The sequence below is a fragment of the Manacus candei genome, unplaced genomic scaffold (assembly GCF_025592945.1).
Source record: "Manacus candei isolate 608988 ecotype Guabito, Panama unplaced genomic scaffold, ASM2559294v1 h1tg000050l, whole genome shotgun sequence".
In the NCBI taxonomy this organism is placed as follows: Eukaryota; Metazoa; Chordata; class Aves; order Passeriformes; family Pipridae; genus Manacus; species Manacus candei.
In genome coordinates this window covers 21,835,160-21,857,723 of record NW_026138098.1, presented here as the reverse complement: position 1 = coordinate 21,857,723, position 22,564 = coordinate 21,835,160, and the positions used below count along the sequence as shown (strand labels likewise).

At 42.1% G+C, this 22,564-nt stretch overlaps 1 protein-coding gene across 24 annotated transcripts in view; it reads left to right on the top strand.

Moving 5' to 3' along the window:
* The window catches only part of CAMK2G (calcium/calmodulin dependent protein kinase II gamma), a 118,441-nt gene that overhangs the window by 71,572 nt on the left and 24,305 nt on the right, over positions 1-22,564 (top strand). For all 24 annotated transcript variants that reach the window (XM_051800914.1, XM_051800891.1, XM_051800892.1 and 21 more), the window contains 8 exons: positions 471-543; positions 3,658-3,760; positions 4,638-4,721; positions 5,583-5,677; positions 8,277-8,399; positions 10,675-10,758; positions 12,233-12,275; positions 18,435-18,475. In XM_051800914.1, coding sequence (XP_051656874.1) covers positions 471-543; positions 3,658-3,760; positions 4,638-4,721; positions 5,583-5,677; positions 8,277-8,399; positions 10,675-10,758; positions 12,233-12,275; positions 18,435-18,475 — 646 coding nt within the window. The remainder of the gene's footprint in view (positions 1-470; positions 544-3,657; positions 3,761-4,637; positions 4,722-5,582; positions 5,678-8,276; positions 8,400-10,674; positions 10,759-12,232; positions 12,276-18,434; positions 18,476-22,564) is intronic.

Sequence of the window (22,564 nt, the reverse complement as noted above, 5' to 3'; positions counted from 1 at the left end):
TGAATTTGTCGGGGGAGGCTGCTGCTCTCTCAAAGTTTATTCTTTGCTCGGGACTAGCCCAGCAGAATGTTTCCTGGAGTGACTTGGTCTTGCTTGCACAATTTCGGCTGCTGTTTGCAGATACTCAGATGCCTGGGTTGTTCTGTGTGGGGTGAGCACTGTTGTCTGAAGGAACAAGTGAGAGGCTTAATGTGATGGGAAGGAAAGGAAGGAAATGATGGGAGGTAGGAGAGAGGCTTTGTGGTCCTGCTATAGAAAGGATGTCTGGCATCCTGTTGCTGGGAGGCTGGGGATGTTCAGCTGTGACAGTACTGAGCTGTGACATCCAGTGGTCATGACAAAGGGATTCAGCATGGGGTCTTGAACTTCCCCCTAGTACAAGTATAAAAGTTAAGGAAATAGTTCTGGGATGAGATGAGATGTCAAATGTGTGTGCGTAACTCTGTGTGTCTCTCCCTTTTATCTTGCAGCCACTGTATCCATCAGATACTGGAGAGTGTGAATCACATTCACCAGCATGATATCGTGCACAGGGACTTGAAGGTAATGTTTCCTCTGTGCTGTAGTCTGAGGAGAGCAGCCCAGGGGATCATTGGAAGAGTCAAGACAGGAATACTGTGTTGCCAGCTGGCAGGAGTTTTTTTTGTTGTTGGGTTTTGTCTTTTTTTTACTTGAACTGGGCTCAGGGGTTCCTGAAGCACAGATTTGCTTCTTCAGAGTTTTCTAGAGGGTGTGCTGAACTCTCGAGGACGTTTTCAGTCTTTGTGAACCTTGCCAGCTCTCAGCTTCTCTGAGGCAGCTCCAGGATGAAGTAGTTGTGAATTTTGGAGTACAGTAGGCTTCCAGAGAAACTTGGGTAGGATTCATTGTAATGAAGGATACTTTCTAGTTTGTGATTGAAGAGATCTCTAGAGACCTGGAGCAATCTCTGTTCAATCTGTCAGGATGAGTTTGTCTGCACAGAGCATGTGTATTTTTATTCTGCAGTGTTGCCAAACACATGCCATTGTGCTGGGGCAGAGACGCTCAACATCAATTTTTTGTGTCATTTCTTTCTTCTCTCGTTGGTAGAAGCACTTTAAATCTAAAACCAAAACTGTTGGCCAGTTAAACACTGGGTGAATCAACCATTTGCCACATTATAACACATTTATAGACCCAGAGCCTCCACGGTGGAGTTACCTAAACTCCCTTCCCACACTGTACCTGCTGTACTGGGAGCTGGGCAGGCTCCTGAATGAAGAGATTTGTGTGGGAAGATCTGCCTGCCCTAGAGCCCTCTCTGTCTAAAGTGGAAATGGTGATGGTCACCAGCAGTCCAGTTAAATTAATGCAGGGCGACACTGGCTACTGGTGTTGGTTTTGGCTTGTTAAACAAAGCATAAGGGGGAAAGTAGAAAAATATTTTGCAGAGAGCAAGGCAAAAGCACGTTGCAAGCTTGGTGGCAATGTTCCTCTGGTGTTTTGATCTGGTGGACAACCCTTAGTGTTTCTGGCAAAGTCCCATACAACACTTTTGACCTGCTGATTCATAGCACTGTAAAAAGATGCAAATGATCTACTACAGAATGGCTGACAATTAGACCTGACACTTGCTCTTGAGAAAGCAATATTCAAGAGTCACTACTGCCCAAAATTAGGGCATCTGTGAAAATCAGTAGTGTTTTCCAGTTCAGGATAAGTTTTCCTTCACATCCTATGTTCAGAGGTATAATCTGGTTTCCTTCCAAAAGTTTTGTTTGTATGAAAGTTAGCAACTTGTTTAGAACTTATCAGATGCTAGACACTCCTCGCTGTAATTAACATGATTCCTCTGTTTCTTGCTCTGATTGACTGAAACTATCCAGGCCTCAGGAGTAACCATTTCTTTTAGCAATGCAAGATCCTGTGCTTTTTATGTAATATTTAGCTCCTTGCTAAAAGCTTGGCCTTCAGGATCAGTGTGTAATAACTGCAGAGCTTGCTTCAAGTAAAGTTTTGTCTTTTGCACCTCCCTCTCATAAGCCTGTCTTTTGGCTGAAATGCTAATAAAGAATGTCAAACATTGAACTGCCTATAGGGACCATAAGAAATTACAGAGTGCATTCACATCCTCACCAAAAAGTATTTGAAACCTGAGACAACTCATATGTTGGCAAACATGCACATGGACAAGTACCATTAGCCTTAAGGTGTTCGTTTCTAAAATAGAGCTACAAATAGTGCTTAGTTAGCATAAGTCTAGCTTAAATGTCACTATTTCTTAGTCAAGCTAAGCCCAACTGTGATATGGAGTTGGGAGGAATTTTCAGAACATTTCATTTGTCTTCTGCTTTAGGGTCTTGTTTATAGCAGCGAATTTTCATTAGTGTAGCTTGATTAACACAATCTTTTCCACTTCCCATATAGTGAAGAGCCAGTGGCATCCAAATGTATTGAGATCCAGTTTCCCCTCCTTCCATGCTGCTTATGGCAAGGGCTGTGATGAGGAAGGCTGTTTTCCCTTTATTCAAGGCAGAAGGAGGCACATGCCCAGTACTTCAAGACAGATGAATAAGCAAAGCATCTTATACCTGTCAGGCAGAACAGGGGTAAAGTGTTGCCATGGGATGAAACTGTTGAGCAGGCTGCAAAAAAAGACCTTCATCAGATTTGTGAAACTGAGGCAAGCTCCTTTTTCTGGATTTCCAGGCTTCCAACTTAATATGAATTGCACAAATGATCAAAAGGGAATAGGATGAGAGATCACATTTGTCCTGCCTATCTACAAGTTGCTTTTCCTGCAGAGCCCTAATAGCCACCACCTTAAAGGCTTTAGGGTTTCAAGGGATCCCATGTAACTAGCTGCTCTGGTGCTTCAGAGGAAGCTACCAGCTCTCACTCCAGTTTTTGGAGTTGTGTTAAGTCTTCTGGTGACCACAACAGAATTATGATCTGAGTGAGATTCATGGAAATGTGAGGGGGAAAAAGTCTGTCTCCATTTCCTGGCCCATGGGGGAAGTGACATGGCTGCTTGTTGTATAGGTGATGGCAGCAGTAGCAAGACAGATTATTTTATGCTGCTGTAAATGTGTGGCATGAAAAAACTGCTTACAAGAATACTCACTGCTGTGCTACTTATGCCAATTTGAGGCTGAGGCTTTTTCTGTAAGGGATGAAAACTACTGCCTATCCAGATGATGCCTTCCCACATTACAGCATTGAATTTGGCAGCCCTTATTAGCATCATATTTACTTTTCCAGTGCCTTGGGGACTGTCTAATGTTCATGGGGAGAAACATCACTGCAGATTGTATCTACTGCATCATCCCTCCCTTCTTGCCCCCCCCCCCCTCCAGTTATTCTCTTCAGGGAGGGCAGAAACAAGTTTTGGCTTATGTGCTGCAGGAACCGTACTGCCAGTGCCCTCTGGTGTCAGCATGTAATGTATGGGCTGTGCTGGGAAAGGCTCTGGCTCTCATAGAGGAGCCAGAGGATTTGTGTTAGATGTGAGAATTATCTGCCACTCTAGGTCAATGCCATTCATTGCTGTTTCTGTGTTTCCACCTGAACAGATTTATTCCTGCTTGCTCAATTCAGTCAGCAGGTGGAATTTGATGATGTGAATACTAGCTAAGAGGTTTTAATGAGGATGTGAGTCTTTCATTCTTACCCCTTTTTTTTCTTTCTTCTCCCCAGCCTGAGAATTTACTACTGGCAAGTAAATGTAAGGGTGCTGCTGTCAAACTGGCTGACTTCGGACTGGCTATAGAAGTCCAGGGAGAGCAGCAGGCCTGGTTTGGTAAGACTGTTAGAGCTTTCCCACTTTTGCTCCCCTGTTTCCTGCTGGCTGGTTGAGTTGCACCCTCCCTGAGTACTTTCTCTTGGCTCTTCCAGCACACCTATGTGTATTTGGCATTGCTGCTTCTTTTTCAAGCATCTCAGCCTCTGGGTCTTGGGCACAAGCCTAAGTGCAATAGAGGAAAGAATATGATGAATAAAGACAGAAAAAAATGGCTATATGTTTCTCTAATTTTCTTCTCAGTTTACAGTAGATGCTAGTGTCAGAGATGAAGGCAGCTGCTAAGTTTAGACCCTGATCTGATCTTTCATACTACTCAGAAGTGTAGACATCTCGAATTTTGTTTGGTCATTTTACAGAAATGCGTTTGACCTGGCCTTCCTCAGGACACATTCGGATCTGGCCTTATCTTTGTTTAGCTAAAACATAATTAAGATGAGACCTTCTCAGGTTAAACAACAGCTCTGAGACTGAGTGCTGCCGAGATTCTGGAGAGATGACTGCTTCTCCTGGTGTGCCCCCACCATTTGCCAATTTGATGTGTCCCGTCTGTGTCTTGTGTTTTCAAACTCCAAGCCATTATATGTAGCGATGCTATAAGGCCTGGCATATGAGTTTGTGCCCAGCTGATTAACATGGTCCCTCTTACTCTTCTGTTTTTCTTGCAATACATAGACACTCAATCCCATCTGATTTTCTGTTTCAGTTTTTTTCCCTCTTTTTGTGGGTGTACCAAAAGGCAGCTCTAGCAAACACGAGATGAAGGGTGGGAATTGGGTTTTAGAATTTGTTGGTTACTACTAGTGGATTTTGTAATATGGCAAGATCTCTTCTGCTTGGGTACTGTAAGTACTTCATGTCATCCATTTCCTGGCAGGGTTTGCTGGTACTCCAGGCTACCTCTCCCCTGAAGTCTTAAGAAAAGATCCTTATGGAAAACCAGTGGATATATGGGCATGTGGTAAGATTCTGTCAAAATGTTTTACACTTAAACAAGATGATTTCATGTAAAAGAGCAATTCCTTATAGCCTATTACTGGGAGGGTGTGCAGTGCTGTTTCTTTTTGGGTGGAGACATAAAGGCACACTTGAGAATAAGCACCTTGTGTAGATGAAGTTAATACTGGAGCCTGAAGATTCTGGCTCTTAATCCTTTCCTCGGGCCATCTAACAGATGTTTGAGACTCAAAAGATAGGACCTGTCTATGGTTTGCAGAGTCAGTTGTTTAGATAACTGTAGCAATTTCCTATTACACTAACTATGTAGAATATGAAATACTGAAGAGGGCTGATTTTTTTTAAAAGTAAGTGTAAATGTATCTGTGACGGATAAGTTTAAAGATCTGTGATATCAGGGTTGCCTGACTTGGACTCAACGGTTCTCTGCAGGCCAGGAGTGTTAGCTTTGTCAGTGTCATTTTTGTCCCAAGACCATGCAAAATAAGCATCTAAAAATATAGTCCTTCCTAAATAGCCCCTTGCTGCCCAACAACCCCAGGACATGTTGTTTCATTTTACTCTGAGAGCAGCTGGGAGCTGAGGCTCACCAGCCATGGTAGCCAGAGTAGGGTAGAAGGACATCATGCACCTTGTTCTAGCTCTTGGCAGCCAGTGTTAAGAGTTGAACATGAAGTCCCAGGGTGAGGTTCAGCAGATGAGAGGTTGGTACTGTCTTTTGCTACCTCAGAAGGCTAAATATGATGGCAAATGAAGATGTGGAGCAATCATTGCCTTGGGGACTGTTGAGAGGGAAGGAAGAGGGGCTGAAGGAATAATTGGCATATTAGCCTAACCATAGTGTATCTGTGTCTCTCCCTCCCAGGAGTGATTCTGTACATATTACTAGTGGGGTACCCTCCCTTTTGGGATGAAGATCAGCACAAACTCTATCAGCAGATCAAAGCCGGAGCCTATGACGTAAGGGCACTTTCTTGCTGAGTACCTGCATGGGTGTAGAAGCCATCCAGAACAAGGCACTATCTTACTTGGTGTCCAGCAGCAGGCCCCAAGCTTCTCTGCAAAGTGATGTTTGGCATGTTCATATACCTTGTTATCTTCACTGCCTGGGATACAGTCCTGTTTGGGGCTACTGAAAGGATATGTGGAAAGCATCACAGTGGGCACCAGGATGTTGCTGGCCACTAGGGAGATGCAGAGCTAGAAATGCAGATGGTGGGAAACGGTGTCTTCTAGTGATTTACCACAAAGTGTTGCAGATGTAGCCAATGCTAACTTTTTCAGGGGAGCAGACGGAAGGTAGAACGAAGGGGCTCATCTTTATCAAGGCCTAATAGAAAGTATGGGGATGTATTCTGTACAATAATAGCTTAAATTATGGCCTTTGGTCTCTGTGCCATAGTGGTATCTCTTCCAGCCGTGGAAAGCATGGAGCCCAGTGAGAAGACTGAATGGTGGGGGCCATTGGAGGGGTGGCTTTGTGGTGGGGATCAGCATGTTGGGTTGGAGGCTCTGGTAAAAAGCCAAGCAGTTCATGGAACACTTTTTAGAGCACGGCAAAACTAGGTGTAAAAAGTGCCTGAAAGAGGAATAGCAAGGAGCTTAGTACTGGGGAGCAAATGTGGTGTAAAATGTGGCTTGGGTACCACAACTTGAATGTTTGACATAAATTCTTCCATGTAAGGAAAGGCTCAAGGGGGAAGAGGGAACTCTTGGAAATCCTAGTTCAAAGCCCATGGGCATGAATATCAGGAGGAAGTTGGGGGGTTCATTTTGTGGGCTGTCTTGTGGTTTGTATGTTAAAAAAAAAAAAAAATTAGGTGAGGGTTCTGCTGGACTCCAGTTACCTCCCAGCTTCTGTGCTGAGACTGTGAGAGCAGCTGTACTGGTGAGAACAAAGGTCTGCCTAACCCTGAGTCCTGGCTCAGTGGCTTCCTGAGAGGAAAGTGATGTCTTTGTGCTTGATAGCCTTAAATGGACTTGTGTTGTTCTCTTGCCTTCCTGCCCCTCTAGTTTTTGTGTTGCCTGTTCTTATTTTAAGTGTTTTTGCACTCATTATATTGGTGGGGATTTTCAAAGCACTTCAGGAGTTAAATATCTAACTCTTTCTTTGAGTCATGAGGAGTGAAGTGCCTGATCCCTCCTTATCTGTCTGCTGTTTTTGAATTCTTCCCTGTAGTGAACAAGTTTAGTAGATTCTTCCCCTGTTGTGCCTGGTAGAAAACTGCTCAAGTTTTACTGATGTACCTGCCATTGGTGTCCTTACCCCAGCACCAAGGGGCCTGTATGCACAGGACCAGTCTGTTTTTCTTCCTTGACTATGATGGAACTGTCAACAGTAAATTGGACTTCGTGCTATTGGTAGGGGTTTTGCAAGACATTGCCATGAATACTTCAGAGTTCAGGTGTGGAGAAAGTGTCCTGGCTTGAAAGCTCAGTATCATAATTTTTGAGTAGTCTCTTGCAATGTTTGTAGAACAAATTGTGTAATGCCTTGCTGATGCCTGCAAATGCAGAAATAAGACTATATGCAAATCAGATATGGCAGGTGTATTTTTATGACCCAACAGTAAAGCACAAAATGCAGGAGAAAAGAGATGGGTTAAACTTCTTCTAAATAATGTAGTGCTGTAAGGAAATGAGCTCAAGATGGGTCAATCTTCTCCCCATCTAAAGACAGGGAGCTTTACCCCAACAGCATATTTGTCTTTGTGTTCTCAAGTTCACCTGTATTTGTACAGTAGATTCATCGGATTTAATCTCAGCGTGCTGTCATCCATACCACATGCAAGCATCTGGGGGATGGTGTAAACATCTCCTCTTTGTCATTAATGGAATTATAGGAGAGAGCAGTTACCCCTCATAAATGATCAGCAACTGAAATACTTTAAATTCTTTACTATGTTTTCATGCTTCTGTATTCCCATCCACTCTTACATCGCTCTTGCTCCCCAAGTAATGATATTGGTATGGTAGATGGTTGCTAACAACTTGCTGGTGGGTTGCTACACCTAAGTGACTAGTATTGTTCCAGGATACTGTGCTTTATGGTGGGAAAAGTGTATCTGATGGGATGTTCCTTGTCAGTGGTTTTTGCTTTCATGTGGTTTTGCTGTATTTAAGTGTTTGTGATTTTGCATATGCTGTTACAGCTTTTAGCATGCTGGAGAAAGAGCCAGGTGGGGTAAAATAAGATAGTGCTTGTGTTTTTTATGTAAGAACTCAGTCAAAAAGATCTGTGACTTTACATTTTTGACTGTTGAGTGTGAAAGAAATTCAAAGGTCTGAGTGATTCCTAAAAGGCTTTTAAACTCTTAATCTTCCTGCCTATGTCTGGTGAATGGTACAGGTGTGTCCTGCTGTCTGGTACCATTCATTTGCTGGATTCAGTATGATTTTTGTTCAGCATGGGTTTTCACAAAAATTAATGGGGTTTGCAAATGTTTGAGCCCTGGTATCCAAAGGGCAAAAGCTGGAATTCAGCTGCGTAGGGGGGAGAATCTCATCTGCTAGTAGAAAGTATTTTCCTTTGATCATCTGTTCCTTCTTCCTCTTTTAGTTCCCATCACCTGAGTGGGACACTGTGACTCCTGAAGCCAAGAATTTGATCAACCAGATGCTGACGATAAACCCAGCAAAGCGCATCACAGCTGACCAGGCTCTCAAACATCCATGGGTCTGCGTAAGTGTTTTCCTTATTACAGGTTGATTCGTGGTGTACCCTGAATGGATGTGTCAGGAAGGCTTGAAGGACCCAGAATATTTTAAATATTTCAAATTATGATTTTTTTTTTTGTTAATGACCTTCAATAAGCCAACTTTGTCAGCTGTGGTGCATTTATTGCCACTGTAGAAAAAAAATCCCTTATTCTTTTAGAAGTTTTGTCAATATCTGCAGTTTCTGTTTTTTCCCACATCTCCTCTTCCAGTCCATATCATCTAAAATGTCAAAATGGAGTTTGGCATCAGACAAAAATTTTAGGATCATTTTGTTCTCTCATTTCTCTGCTTCAGTTTATGGCATAGCATCTTTGTAGCATTTGAGACATTTCTGCTGTGCTTCAGCTTAACTGGCTGTAAACCTGAAATCAGCAAAAAAACTTTTTTTTGTTCTATGCATGTAGTTTTTGCCTTGCCACATAAGTATTTTTCATTTTTTGCAAAGTTGGCAAGGAAATCGCTGGAGTGGGTGTAGGGGAGGACAGCAATGATGCAATTTTTATCTTTGAAGGATGAAATAGTTTCACCTAAATCTAACTGGATGCTCTTGTAATACCCCAACATACTTCTGGGATGGGTCTTGGGGATGTGGGATGTGTTCCTTTACTCATTTCTTCTTGTAAAACTGTGGCAGTTTTGTCCTTGCACCACAAAGCAACAGATGAGCAATTTAAGCTTACTTATGTGAACATCTGTGTAACAGGAGTGTAGTGTTTGCTCTAAAGTGATGCAAGTTCCTTGGAAGTCAAAACTTCACGCCAGCTGAGGCTTTGCGTGTCTTTTTTTTTTCTTTCTCCTTGCACGTTTGTAATCAATAGCAGTTCCTATATACTTAACTTTCCTCCCAATGCCTGTAGCCAAAGCCGTATGGTAATAGCCCGCTCCCTGTGGCAACATAATATAGAGCAGTTCAAGAGAGGCTTTCCTTCTCTGAGTTATGGGGAGTTTGATTTCACTTCACAGACATGTTAGCCTCTCACCAAAACTGCCTCCTGTTGAGTCTGTTGTTTCCATTTGCTCTGCAGTCCCTGTGGGTGCAACATACATTTCCTTTCTGGATATGTATGGCTCCTTGAAAATAAATGTTGTAGGAAATCTTAAGTGTATCTGAGACACTGACTTTCTTAGCATCAGTGAACTTCTGAAGTGCCTGTCCTTATTCTTGTATGCTGACATTGAACAACTGGACATCACTCTCACTCCTAAGGAGACTGAACAAACAGTGACCACCAACAGTTGTTAGAGGACAGTTTGGCTACGTTCTCCCCACACACTGCTGAGTGTACTGCAGTGGGTGACTAGCTTTGACAATAGGATCAAAGCAGAGACTTCCCATGAAACTAACTGAATATGAGCATGGTTTAGAGTTCTTTTGGGTATTGCAGATTTTTTTTTTCAGGCAGCAGAAAGTTAGGGGAGACTTTGTACACACTGATCTGCCAGGTTAGTAATTCACTCACTGTCCTTGTGAAGGGAATTCAGGCTTGTGGCTCTATGCATTAGTCACTGCTTTCCTCATGTGCTCTAAATGCTTGGCAGCATCAGTCTCTGATTTCTTCATGGGGTTTCAGTGACTGCAATGCTTCTGGGAAGTTGTCTTTCTGCAGCTGAGGGGGTCCCAGTCTGCTGTGGTGACAGATGTGCATCACTGGCTAGAGGTTATGGTCAGGTTTTTGCACTGGCACAGGAGAACTATATGATCTTTCCTCTTACACACTGAAAACCTATTTCTGCAAAACTGATACAAAGATGCCAAGGACTCTGCTAGTCAAGCACTTACATTCAGGGGTTGCTGTGTCCAGGAAGGCTATTGCTCACTAGTATTCGCTTGCTGCTCGGAATTTCCCTTTCAAGCTGTAACTAATGCAACACAGATCTTTTCTGTAGTGCCTCTGACTCAGTCCCTCATGAGTATGTTTGTTCATTTGGCTTTGTCTTCCTACTGTCTTAAGTCATGTGAGTGCCTAAAAGGCAGGGAGCATTGATTCTCACCTGTACCTCAGTCACAGAGTTTCTTAGGCGCAGTCCTGTAATAGCATACCTTGATTTAACACATCTTGATGGAAGTTCTTAAGTTGTGAACCTATTGCAGTGTTTTGCAGCCATGCAGTGGTGAGAGGCTTGGCCATGTCATCTTGCACGTCACAATTGTGTACAAGTGGAACGAACTTCCCTACCTGATTTGGTTAGGGATCTGTTAGATCTGTTCTTGATCTTCTGCTGTTCCTGTTTTTCAGCAACGATCCACTGTCGCATCGATGATGCACAGGCAGGAGACTGTGGAATGCTTGAGAAAGTTCAATGCTAGAAGAAAGCTAAAGGTAAGTACATCTTAATTTGCCTTAAGTTTGTTTTTAATTCTCTGAATTTGAGGTTAGTGCCTTCTTACCAACAGTGTCTTTTTTTGTGACTAGTACATTTTTAGACACATCACCATTGGCCAATCAGAGCTCAAATCAGTCCAGCAGTTTAATTACCTAGGTAGCATCATCTCCTCGGATGGTAAGATTGACAGAGAGATAGACAACAGGTTAGCAAAGGCATACAGTGCTTTTGGAAAACTCCACAAAAAAGTATGGCGTAATAAACACTTGAAGAAAAGTACAAAGATCAGTGTTTACAGAGCCATTGTGCTGTCTACTCTCCTGTATGGTTCAGAATCATGGGTCATCTACCGCCACCACCTGCGACACCTAGAATGCTTCCATCAACGCTGCCTCTGTACAATCCTAAACATCCACTGGTCAGATTTTGTGACCAATCTATCTGTTCTAGAACAAGCAGCAGTCACAAGTATTGAGGCCATGTTGATGAGAACACAGCTGCGCTGGGCAGGGCACGTCTCCAGGATGAAGGACCACTGCCTCCCTAAGATCCTGCTTTATGGTGAACGTGCCACCGGCTGTCGCAGGAGAGGAGCCCCGAAGAAAAGATACAAGGACTCCCTGAAACAACATCTCAGCCTTGGCCATATTGATCACCATAACTGGCCTCCAATCGGGAGGCCTGGAGACACACCATCTATAACGCTGCTGTCTCCTTCGAGAACACACGCAGGATCACTCTCGAGGAGAAAAGGAAACGCAGAAAGAACCGTGTCTTGCAGAATACACCATCTAAGGAGTCTTTCTGCTGTGCCTTTTGCAATCAGTTATGTCTGTCTCATATTGGCCTCATAAACCACCAATGTGCCTGTAACAAATGTGGATAGAGCCTTCCCAAATCTTCGTTTGCGAAGCCCAGCCATGATGATGCATTTTTAGAGAAGTACCTTATGTGATCCCCCAGTACGGACTACTGAAGTAGTGTATTGAGGAGCTAGGTAGTTTCTTTCTCCAAAGCTGTAAGCTTCCCATGCCTCTTCTGCTACATATACCCTTCTACTTTCTGCCAAAGAGTTGAAATAGAGCAGCTAGTCCTGGGCCTTTTGGTTCTGAACACTTTTTGCCTTCCAATACTGGTGTTACCAGTTGCCTGTAGCTGGGGCAGAGCCTCTGCCATCTGCCATTTGAAAGCAAGGAAGCAGCTATATGTCTAAGCATAACTCTTAGTGCCATTTTAGATTTCCTAGGCTATCCTGTCTGGCATTTAGCTGCCATTCTAGAAAGGCAGGACTCAGAGTGGTCCCATGTCAGGCCCAACCAGCCACATATGGGAATCCTGGATACACTAGGACTTTTCAGGGTAGCATTGGTATATCTCTGCATTGGCACCTGATGCACTGTGTTCTCCATGGGTCAGCCCAGCCCCTTTCTCAAGTGACACTCTGTTATCCCTGCTTTCTCTTCCCCACAGGGTGCAATCCTTACAACAATGCTTGTGTCTCGGAATTTTTCAGGTAAGTTCTCAATGTTCTCATCCATTCCTTGGTTGTTTTGTGTGAGTGAGTTGGAGTATATTTTAACCATTTGGGGGTTGAGTAGGAGGGGAGGAAACATGCTTTCAGTTCATCATAGTGTAAAGGTGGTCACTTTACCTTGGCTGGTGACCACTGTAAAATAGGAAATTGTTTGTGGAGGAGCATATAGTGCTCTAGTATGGTACAGAACAGAAATGAGGTCAGCTGCCACAATCCTCTCATGATATTTTGTTAGCAGATTACTTTTGGGAAATTCTAGCTGGCATTGTTAGCTTTCCCATCATAAACCAGTAGTCAAGAACTCTTATTAGGTGTGTCCTTTAGACCTGAACCAGGGACAGGAAAGTAATATTGGTGAGAATAGGGACAGGAGCTATTTGGATATTGTATTACTTTGACTCATCAAAAATGGGTCTGAAGCATCTAGCTATTAGAGTTTTCCTTCTCGGAGTCTCAGAAGTGGTTTTCATCCTTTTAAATTTAATAGCTGGTAGTCTGGCTCCCACCCAACTGCATTACGTAGTGCATTTACTGAAAATGCAAATCTCAACATGCAAATTCATGCTTTTTGGAAGATGATTGTCTTGACTCGGCACATCTAGGTGACGCAGTCTTATCTGGGTTCATTTCCATTTGGGTGGAAAACCTCTATTTGCAAGTGCTTTTCGTTTATAAGATTGTTTGCATTCTTTACCCTCCTCACAATTTTTTTTCCTCTTTCTAAAGGGCAATCATGAATGCATGAGTCAGATTTTTTTTGCACCTGACTACAGTTACTTTCAAGTGAAACTCTGCTATATGGATTCTAAGTGATGATGAATGAAATGGAAGTATATTAATTTCATCTAGCCATTTACAAATGGTAGATACCAATACTTATATTCTAGGTGGTGTTACAATAAACCTGTAATTGCAATGAAAACCCCTGTGAAATGATCATTCCAGCATTCAAAGTGCACATTCATGTATACATTCTTTGTGAAATCAAGGCAGGGTTTTTAGCCTCCTGTATGGTGATTTTAAAAAAAAAAATTAAATTATGTGAAACCGTGCTACTATTAAGGGACATCCCTCAGCAACTCCAGAACTTTTTTTTCCTTGGTTTTTGCTTTGAGGTGAACCTGTGCCAATATGTCAGCATTACTTGCTGCTACAGTGATTTCTCTTTACTGCATTTCTCATAGTTTGGCCTTAAAGAGACAGAATGATTTTCTCCCAAGATTGTGCTATTACAGGACTTAAAAATTATATACTCTTTTTTGAGATTGATTCTGAAATAACTATTTGAGGAGCTATGGGACAATGACAGGGCTTCCACAGGACTATACAAAACTGAACATTTTCTTGGGCTTTATGCTGGTAAGAACCATTTTTGATCTATTTACACAATTAGTTTTTATTTCACTTAATTGATGATTCTGAAATAGATTGGGGTTTGATTTTTTTTTTTTTAAACAGAAATTTTAGGTTAATTTTTAGTCTTCAAATGTTGTCATTTCTAATGAAGCTGCAGAAGTGCTTGGGTATGAGAATCTCCTGTGGCCCAGATTTTGACTACATGAAATGCCGGAGAGAAGGGTTCTCCTTAATGGTGTGTGACCCTATGCATCCACTTAATCCCTGAGCTAGTATGGAGGAGGAAAAGGCTTGCTCTACTCAATCTTCTCTGTCTCGAGGGCTGAAGCTGCTGGACCCACTTCAGCTAACAGCTGAAACAAAGGAAATCCTTGGTGGCCCACAGTGAGCACAGGGTTCTCAGTGTCAGTGAGTTCTGCTTGGAATATAAACTGTGGTCCCAAGTATGAGACATTCAGATAAACTGTCCAGAAAGAGGTGTCATGAATTTAGATGCAAAGCCTTTATAGTCTCTGTGGAGAGTACCAATTCCTTATGTTTTTATGTGTTTTTTAAATGGGGAAGTCATCTATTCCTGCTTTCTTTGCAGGACTGTGTGTAATACGAGCTTGACTTTTTTTAAAACTGTAATTACTTTTTAATTTATTTAGGTTTTTTTAAGTTGCTGCAGTTGAAATACATACATCTGCTGGAATTGAAGAATGCTAACGAAAAATAAAAAGTTAGGAAGTCCATGTGGGAACTTTGGGTAGAGCTCAGACTTCCCCTGTCGTGACAGGTTATCTAACTGCCCTTGGAAAGTTCTGAGATAGCACTTGTTTCTTTCCCTAAAGCCCTTAAGGGATTTTTATTTTCTCTAATTGGGTGACACTATTCTCTGGGCCTTTAAAAGCCCCATTCCCAGCAGACAGGAAACTAAATTTATGAAGAGAGAAGCTTCTTCCTGTCTGGAGATGAGATCTCCTAAAAGCTTCTTTCACAGATGTTTTGAACTGAGAGGAAAATGAAGGCTCATGTGACCCCAGTACCAATTAATTAGGCGCGATAGTACTGTCTGCAGGAAATATGAGAAGACTCCTGTAATCCTGTTGTCCTTACTACCTCCTGTGTTGCAGTTGTAAAATGGAGTTCCTTCACTGGACAGTGTGGTTTTAGCCTGTGACAAGTTGTATGCTTAAAGAGTCTGTAGCAGTATTCTTTTTCTTTTTAGCCCATAAAGAAAATCTTACTTTTTACAAAGAAAAAAAAAAAGTTTTTATTCTGTTATGAGTAATTTGTTGCTTGCTAGGTGCCTTTTGCCCCAGGCCAGTTAACCTAAAGATAAAGGAATGTTATCTGGCTCCTTTCCCAAGTTATGATATATTCAACAGTTTAATACTGTCTGTTTGTGATTCTTGTTAAAGATTGCATCTCAGGCCAGCTGTAGGCTATTTGTTAAAAACAGGTACAGTTGTATTCCTTTCAGTATAAGTCAGGAAGTTGAAATCTGGTTATAATAAGAGATTTGTAGCTTCTCTCCACACTCTGGTTGGCATTCGCTCAGCTGTGAGAGAGAACTTTGTGATCTAAATTTCCCTGTAGGATTGTTGGGGTCACACCAGGGTATACACAGGATTATTTGGGTGCTTACTTGTGGCTTCTGATGTTCAGATGGCCCAAGCAAACACTGATCTGAATTCACTTACAGAATACGGAAGTACAGTCGGGTAAACCAACAGATTAGATCATATGCATGAAACTCCTAAACCATTTTCTGAGAAGTACATGTCAATTTATTACTAGGAAAAAGTAGACAGAGTTTTCAGAGTCTCCTGCAATATTTAAGGATCCTGGCTCAATACTCTCTAAGTAAGTCTGCTATAAGCTGAGTGAAAGGATGGAAAAAATTGGTCTTTCTCTTAGGAGCAGCCACCTTCACAAAGTGAAGTTGTGAAGCTTCACTGCTGAAGTTGTGGACTTCAGTATGTAACTTCCATTTGCAGCTTGCCAGAGTGACATGGATTTCATTACTGTGTTTAAATGTTTATCACTATGGCCAGAGAGTCTAGTTTATCATTAAAAGTGGATGTAAATTATTCTAATAATTCCTTCTACTTTTATTTTCCTCTCCCTAAAGTTCAGGAGAGTTCTGGGGTGTGTGCACAGGAGGCCTTTTGTGTTTCTCTTCAGAGATTAACTGGAGGGTGTCTTGTTAAGCCAGGAACAGAACTGTGTTTTTAAGTTGCTGGGTTAGCAGCATGTGCTTTTGTATTGCTTAATTCTAGAGGAACTCTTAACTCACTGAGAAGAGGGAATTTAATCCCTTTGACAGGTAGAAGAAGTGGGAAGGATGAAGAAAATTAATACTAGTATCTCATGCCTGGAAAACTGCAGAGCATGGGTATGAGATCATTTCCTGAACAGTAAAGAACCTGCCTTCATGTGTCCTTGAATTTTTTTCCTCCTGTTGTCTCTTAGCTAATCTGCCTGTCTTCTAAAATTATTATTGTTACAGGAAGTCTTGTCTGTTGCTTGTGTAGAAATTCCACTAGCATCCCCTTTAATTTCTGTCTTATAACATGTACAGGTTGACCTGTGGGGAAACCTGCATGCTTCCCTTTTGTTTGAGGTGTCTACAGTCAACTTTGTGTGTGAATGCATTTCATGGGCTCTCTAGGTCCTTCTAAACCACAGTATGATGCATGAACTAAATACAACACAGGCCAAGTTTCTTTCTACAACACTGGGGTGCTGACAGGCTTGTGGGAGAGCAATGTGTGTTGTGCAGAGGTACAATCAGGGAAGGAGGCTGGATGGGCAGGCTGCACCAGGAGACACTGGATCAGCATTACATAGTGCTGCACAGAAGGACTCTCAGCTGAAGTTGCTTTAATGTCGTAGAACATGATTTTAGCTGTCTTCTGTCCACAAAGACAAATGTGGAGTTCTGGGAGAACTGCAGAAAGCGTGAAAAATGTTGCTTCCCTGCTTGTCTGGGTCATTCCCAGAACATATGGTGGTACTGTTTCGCTTCTCTGATGTTCGGGGGTTTTTTCACTCTGAGGATGTTCCATTTGCCACATTTGTTAAGTTGTAGAATCCTTTACTCCTTCCAAAGTGTTGTAGGGCTGTAACAGTTTCTTGTTTTCAGCAGTTGTTGTGAGAGATGCCTTGATGTATGTGTGGTATAAACGCTGGACCTCTTTTGACCCCATAGTCACGTTGTTCTCCTTCTCACTTTCATGTAGAGTCAACCTGATCTTCGTTGTGCCTTGAAGGTGGCAAGGACTTATTTGTTAGATGCAGTCTTACTATGCTTTAGTATGTGTACACTCAGCAAAGAGTCTGTTGCAGGGTAAATCAGTTGCTTGAGTCACTTTGCCCACCTTCATGTGTGCACTTTGGAACACTGTGCATGATTTTTTTCCAGTGTTCTTGGTTTCTGAGAACTGGAATGAAAACAAAATCATAATCTAGTTGTATACTTGCATTAGAGAGTAGAATTAGGAAAATAATTCAAATATTCTAACAAGCTTGTATGGGATACCACCTCTTTGCTGTGAGGAGATGCTGTAGTCATTTGCATCAGCTCAGCTAATATTGTCTAGTTAATCCATGTCTGTAGGGTCTTATGGTAGGGAAAGCAGGGTGGAAAATGCTGTTGACATAAAATTTGACAGTTGCTTAGGTATTGCTAAAACCTTTTCTGCCTAATGTTGCTGCTTCTAGAGAGAACAAGCACTCTGTGCATGAGTTGGTCAGCAGGTCTTTGGGAGTGAAGCATTTCAACAGGCATGTGAGCACTGTCTTAGGATTTGTCTTTTCTTTAAGTCTCATTTTTGCTGGACCTCAAATCCAGGTCAAGTACCCAGACCTTTATGCTTCCCAGCAGCTGCTTAGGAGAGCTGTATCAGTGTGCTGGTCCAGTAGTTGTCTAGCATGCTGTTTATGGAAGTTGAAACAACTGAATATGTTCTTCATAAGTAGGCAAGATATATCTGTTGAGATTGTAGATGGGATCTTACTGTTGACAGTCGTTGTCAATGTACCACTATGCTGTAGTAGACGGAGCAGCTCCTTCATCACTCCCAAGTGTGTCCTCTGCCAGGGATTTGTTGTGGGCTCTCTGTGTGCACTTATCATGCTCTCAGTTTCATTGGTAGTGCCAGTTGTTCAAGTTGAGCACAGCAGACCATCTTTATATTTCAGTGAAGAAATTCAGCTTAGTTCTGGTCTCTTTTGTCATTCTCTCCTTTTTTTTTAACAGTTATCAGATGCTGACTTTTGCATTTCTCAGTCTCTTCCTTTTAGCTATCCAGCTATCCCCAGGGTAACTGTGTATAGCAGTAATTAGGAGGCCTCTGCATTATCAGTGCCTCCTTTATAAGCCATGTCTGTTATGTGAATGACTGCACCTTCAACCTTTATCCTGTTGCAAAGATCTAACAGATTTCTTTAGCTTTTTCCCCTGTAACTGCTGGCACTTCTGGATGGGGTCACAGTGTATGAATGGAGGATTGAAACAAAGGAGCTCTAAATTATCATTTCAGACTTGGTTTTCCTGAGATAGTGAAACCGGGAACATTTTTTGCCTAAATAAGTGAACAGTAGATAGGCTGGATGACCCTCTGCTATCAGGATGGATTTGATGAGTGATTTGGTCTGTTTTCCATGTCTCTTGCTGTTAGAGAGGAATTAACAGGATGGTTGTCCTTCTGAAGTTTTGTGCATTTCTGAGGGAAGTGGGGAGAGAGAAAGAAGTCTTGAAACCAAAATCTGACCTACTTCTGCTTCTCTCCACAGCTGCCAAAAGCCTGCTGAACAAGAAGTCAGATGGAGTGAAGGTAAGTTCTTGCTTTCCCATTTTACTATCTCTCCCACCATCTGAACAAAAGGCAGCCACTTTCTCTGTTGCCCATCCTCTTCCAGGGTAAAACCACAGCCCTGTCCTGTGGCTGGGATTGCTATAATCACTGTATTGTTATGGAGCCCCATGTAGGATCTTATTGTTCCTTACATGTACCTTATACATCATACAACTAGCTAAGTGCACTATTGTGACAGCAGGAATTCTTTTTCCCCTTTCTATTTGGAGAACTGGTCAGTGCTGTGGATTAGAAAGACCAAGGACTTGCTCAGTTGTGACACATGCCTCTGACTAGTCTGTTCTGTTCAGTGCAGAATGCTTCTGAATATGGATATTGTCAGTGACTGATGATACCCAGCAGACCCCATGGAAATTTCTTCATCTATCCCCTTGGACAGATGCTGGGAAGAGGGGACAGGAAGGAGGAGCCTCCCAATGTTCATGTTTGGACAGAATGGAAACTGAGTATTGTATTAAGGGTTCAGTTTGTGTGCCTGAAGCTGAGGCACTCCTGTTCCTTTCTGAGGGGAATTATTTTTTCCCACTCTGATGTCACTCTTTGTGTTGCATGTCATTGTTTATTTCTGGAGGTCAAACAGACCATTGCTGAGGCTGGATGCTGTTGCAGGCAGTAGCCTTTTACCATCTGGTGCTGGCATAGAGATAGTTACAGGCTACAGCACTGTCCTCCCCTAACTGTTCCAAAGGCTAGTTGTTCTCCACATGGAAAAGAAGGGCTGGGTTTACTAGCTTGCATTTTCATTTGAAGTCCAAACCTTTCTCTACAGCTCTTATGGGAACAGTTCATCTGGTTTAACACTATGGACAGTCTTCATTCTCCCCATGCTGGAGGTCTGACATCCACACTGCATGACCAGCACACTTGTTCTCTCCTGCTGTCTTAGCCCTTTTTCACTTTATGAGGCTTTGTTTCCAGAGGGCTCACAGTACAAGCAGGCTGCTGGAAAAAGAGGTGTTTCCAGAGGACTAGTGTTTATTTTGGAGACTGCTCTAGTAAAACATGTATTCTTGCAGTCCTGCAGTGTTCTGCCCTATTTACACCCAAGGTCTGGGCTGTTTATTTTGACCAAAATGCCCTGTGGAACTGCTGTTCTTGCCCTAGGATGCTTGTCTTTGAAATGTGCCTGCAAGAGTGAGCTTTTGTGCCATGGCACAAGCCTGCCTCTTGTACAGATATGCACTGAACACATGCACAGTAATACAGCAAGTATGTTAGAGTTGTTACATCTGTTGATATTGAAAACATTACAGTCAAATCCCAGAGGAATAAGAATGGGCTATCCCAAATGTTGTGAACTGAGAACCAGCAGGTGCTTGCTTCAAAATCCCAGTGAGGCAGTGGAGAAGCAACAGAAAAAGCAGCAAGTATTAACACCTCTACATAGTTTTGTTACCTATCTAGGAAAAAAAAAAGCTTTCTTCTCAGGATTCTTGATTTCCAACAGGCTTTCAGGGAGTGCCATATCTTGGGTTAAAATCTTGCAAAAATGAACAAAGATATCCCCACAGATTTTGAGGCACAATTTCTTGGTCATGTATTTACAAGGAAACCCTGTATGTTAGAGGCTTCCAGCTCCATAGAAAGCTTGTGGTGTTTGATTCATGGAGTACATGGTGTCTTCCTCCATGAAAAGGATAAATCTGGATTTACTTCTCTTCAGCTCTTCACAGTATATGTTGTTCCTCATATTTATAACTGAATACTTGTGATCAAGTGTAAGTAAAGGTAGATTAGAGAGATAGCATTCTCTGTACATGGTGAATGAGGTTGCCCTCTGGAAACCTTTTCTCTACTTCTGCATGACACTGGAGACTTTATGTCAAGAGTCTGCATGCAACTTCCTTGCTCCAAAGTGTTAGAGCAGTCTGGCTTTGCAGTATGAACCCCAGTGTTGTCCATGACGGGCACTGCTCACATTCAACCTGGGCTGAGGGCCCTCAGGAGAGGTGTTTGTTTCCCATTTTCCCCAAATGGTGTCTATCTTTGGATGTGGCTTTTGAGTCCCCATTTCTCTAAGTGTTACAACTCAGAAATAAATCAGATATTTCTCATTGAAGCTCCTGTTTTGCGTTACTCTTTTGCTCAATAATACAGACTTTTAAAAGTACAGATTGCTTTTCCCCAGTGCTAAGCTCGGACAAGATAGAGAACAGGTCTGTGTGTGTTTGTAGTACATCCTTAACACTTGTGTTGTAGGATTTCTGTGGCTACATGCTTACCTCTTGACTTGCCCCTGCTGTCCAAATGTGTGGTGCTGCATCCCGTTAGTCATCCCATGGAAGTGTAGCTTTTATCACGTCCATTCGCCTATTGGAGCAGTACTGGCACACTTGGCTGCTGTGCAGCAGTCTCTGTGTTGGTCACTGTCTGGTTGTTGGCCTCACCATTGTGACCAGCATGCTTGCCATGTGCTGCTCCTTTATGCAGGAAACTTGTAATTTTACCTCCATTCATCTTCTCACCCTGTGCAGTTCTGACAAACACTTGTGCCAGTGTCTGGTTAAGAGCATCTGGTCTTACATTAGTTGTAGCAAACAATGATTTTCTGCCCATTGCAGTAGTGCAGAGCACAAATACTGTGACTTGAACACTGACTAGATTTTCAGCTTTGTGGTATCCTTTTCACTCCCACTTCCTATATAAATAATTCTACATCAGATGTAGGTTTAGAACAAGCATTGTGTGCTGTATTTTTAACTGTAGTCTGCTGCTGACCACATGCCATGTGGTTAGGCTGTTTCTCGTGTTTCTTCCAGATAAGAAGACTGGTTTGTTTGGTGGTTGAGTTTTTTGCTTGTTTGTCTCTTACAGCCTTCTTAGAAACTACCTCCTCATGGAGTTTTGAAAGAAAATACTTCCGTTTCTTCATTGGTTTTGTCTGATGCAGGGCGACTATGCTCCATGAGACTCTTATCACAGTAGATAAGAATGGAAAGGGTATTTCTTCCACAAATGGATTATTATACTAGTGTAAAATTAATGACTGTAAAGACATTGAGGAAGAAACCATCACCAGTTTGTCTTAATTTACTTTCTGCTCAACGTAACTTTCCCATCCTTTTGGCTGGTATTCAGAGCTGCCTGTGCTAGAATTCTGCATTATTTGACAAATACAATAGGAATTTCTATTACATAGTAGTATGCAAGCTTGAGTGAGACCTATACATCTTTCTCATGCTTTCTTCCCAAGAACTCCTTGAAAACTGTATTAGTAAATATCTGATGGAAGGTGTAGCAGGTAGTTGCTGATTTAGCATAAATGAGAGAGAGCAATGATTTTTTAGTCATATGTGGTGGTGGTATGAGCATCTAGTATGAGTTGTGTTGACCTGATGTGTAAAAAAAAAAAGGCACAGTTTTTGTTTCCATAGGATTTGGCTTTAATCCTTTGCTGAAGGAAGTTTAGCACTAAAGCAATTAGGATGCGTGCATTTTACTTGCATCAGACCATTTTGGAAGGGAGTAGAGGAAGCTTAAATCAGGAGGGGGAAATGGAAAAGAAACACTTTTTAATTCCAATATAGGTGTGTCCACACGGATGTTATTTTGATAAATTTCTGTGTATATGAACCTCTCCTCTAGCAAATTCCTTTCCAAAATCTATTTGAAGCATTCCTGGTTTTCATTTTGCACTGTTGCTTCTATTTCAAGTACTAATTCTGCTAATTGGTAGATATTTCATCAGCTTGGCACTTGAGAACTTTTCCATTATCTTAAATAATGAATGATTTAAACTGCCTTGAATCTTAAATTCTGCCTGCTCAACAAACCTGTGTAGTGCTGCACTAACTTTCTTCAAGCAGAATTTGGATCCAAGCTGATGGAGTAGCAACAGGAAGGCCCAGGTTTTATCCCCAAGGAACATGCTTTTCAGCTTTCAAATCCAGAAAGTGAGGCTAGAAGATACTGATTGATGAGTTGCAGAGCCATGTAACATACCACATATATTGTGGCCACCGCTGTAGGTCCCAGGTATTTTTTTAAGATTCTAAATTTATGAGCAACATTGTGCAGCTACCATTTTAGAGTTTACTTTAGATAGCT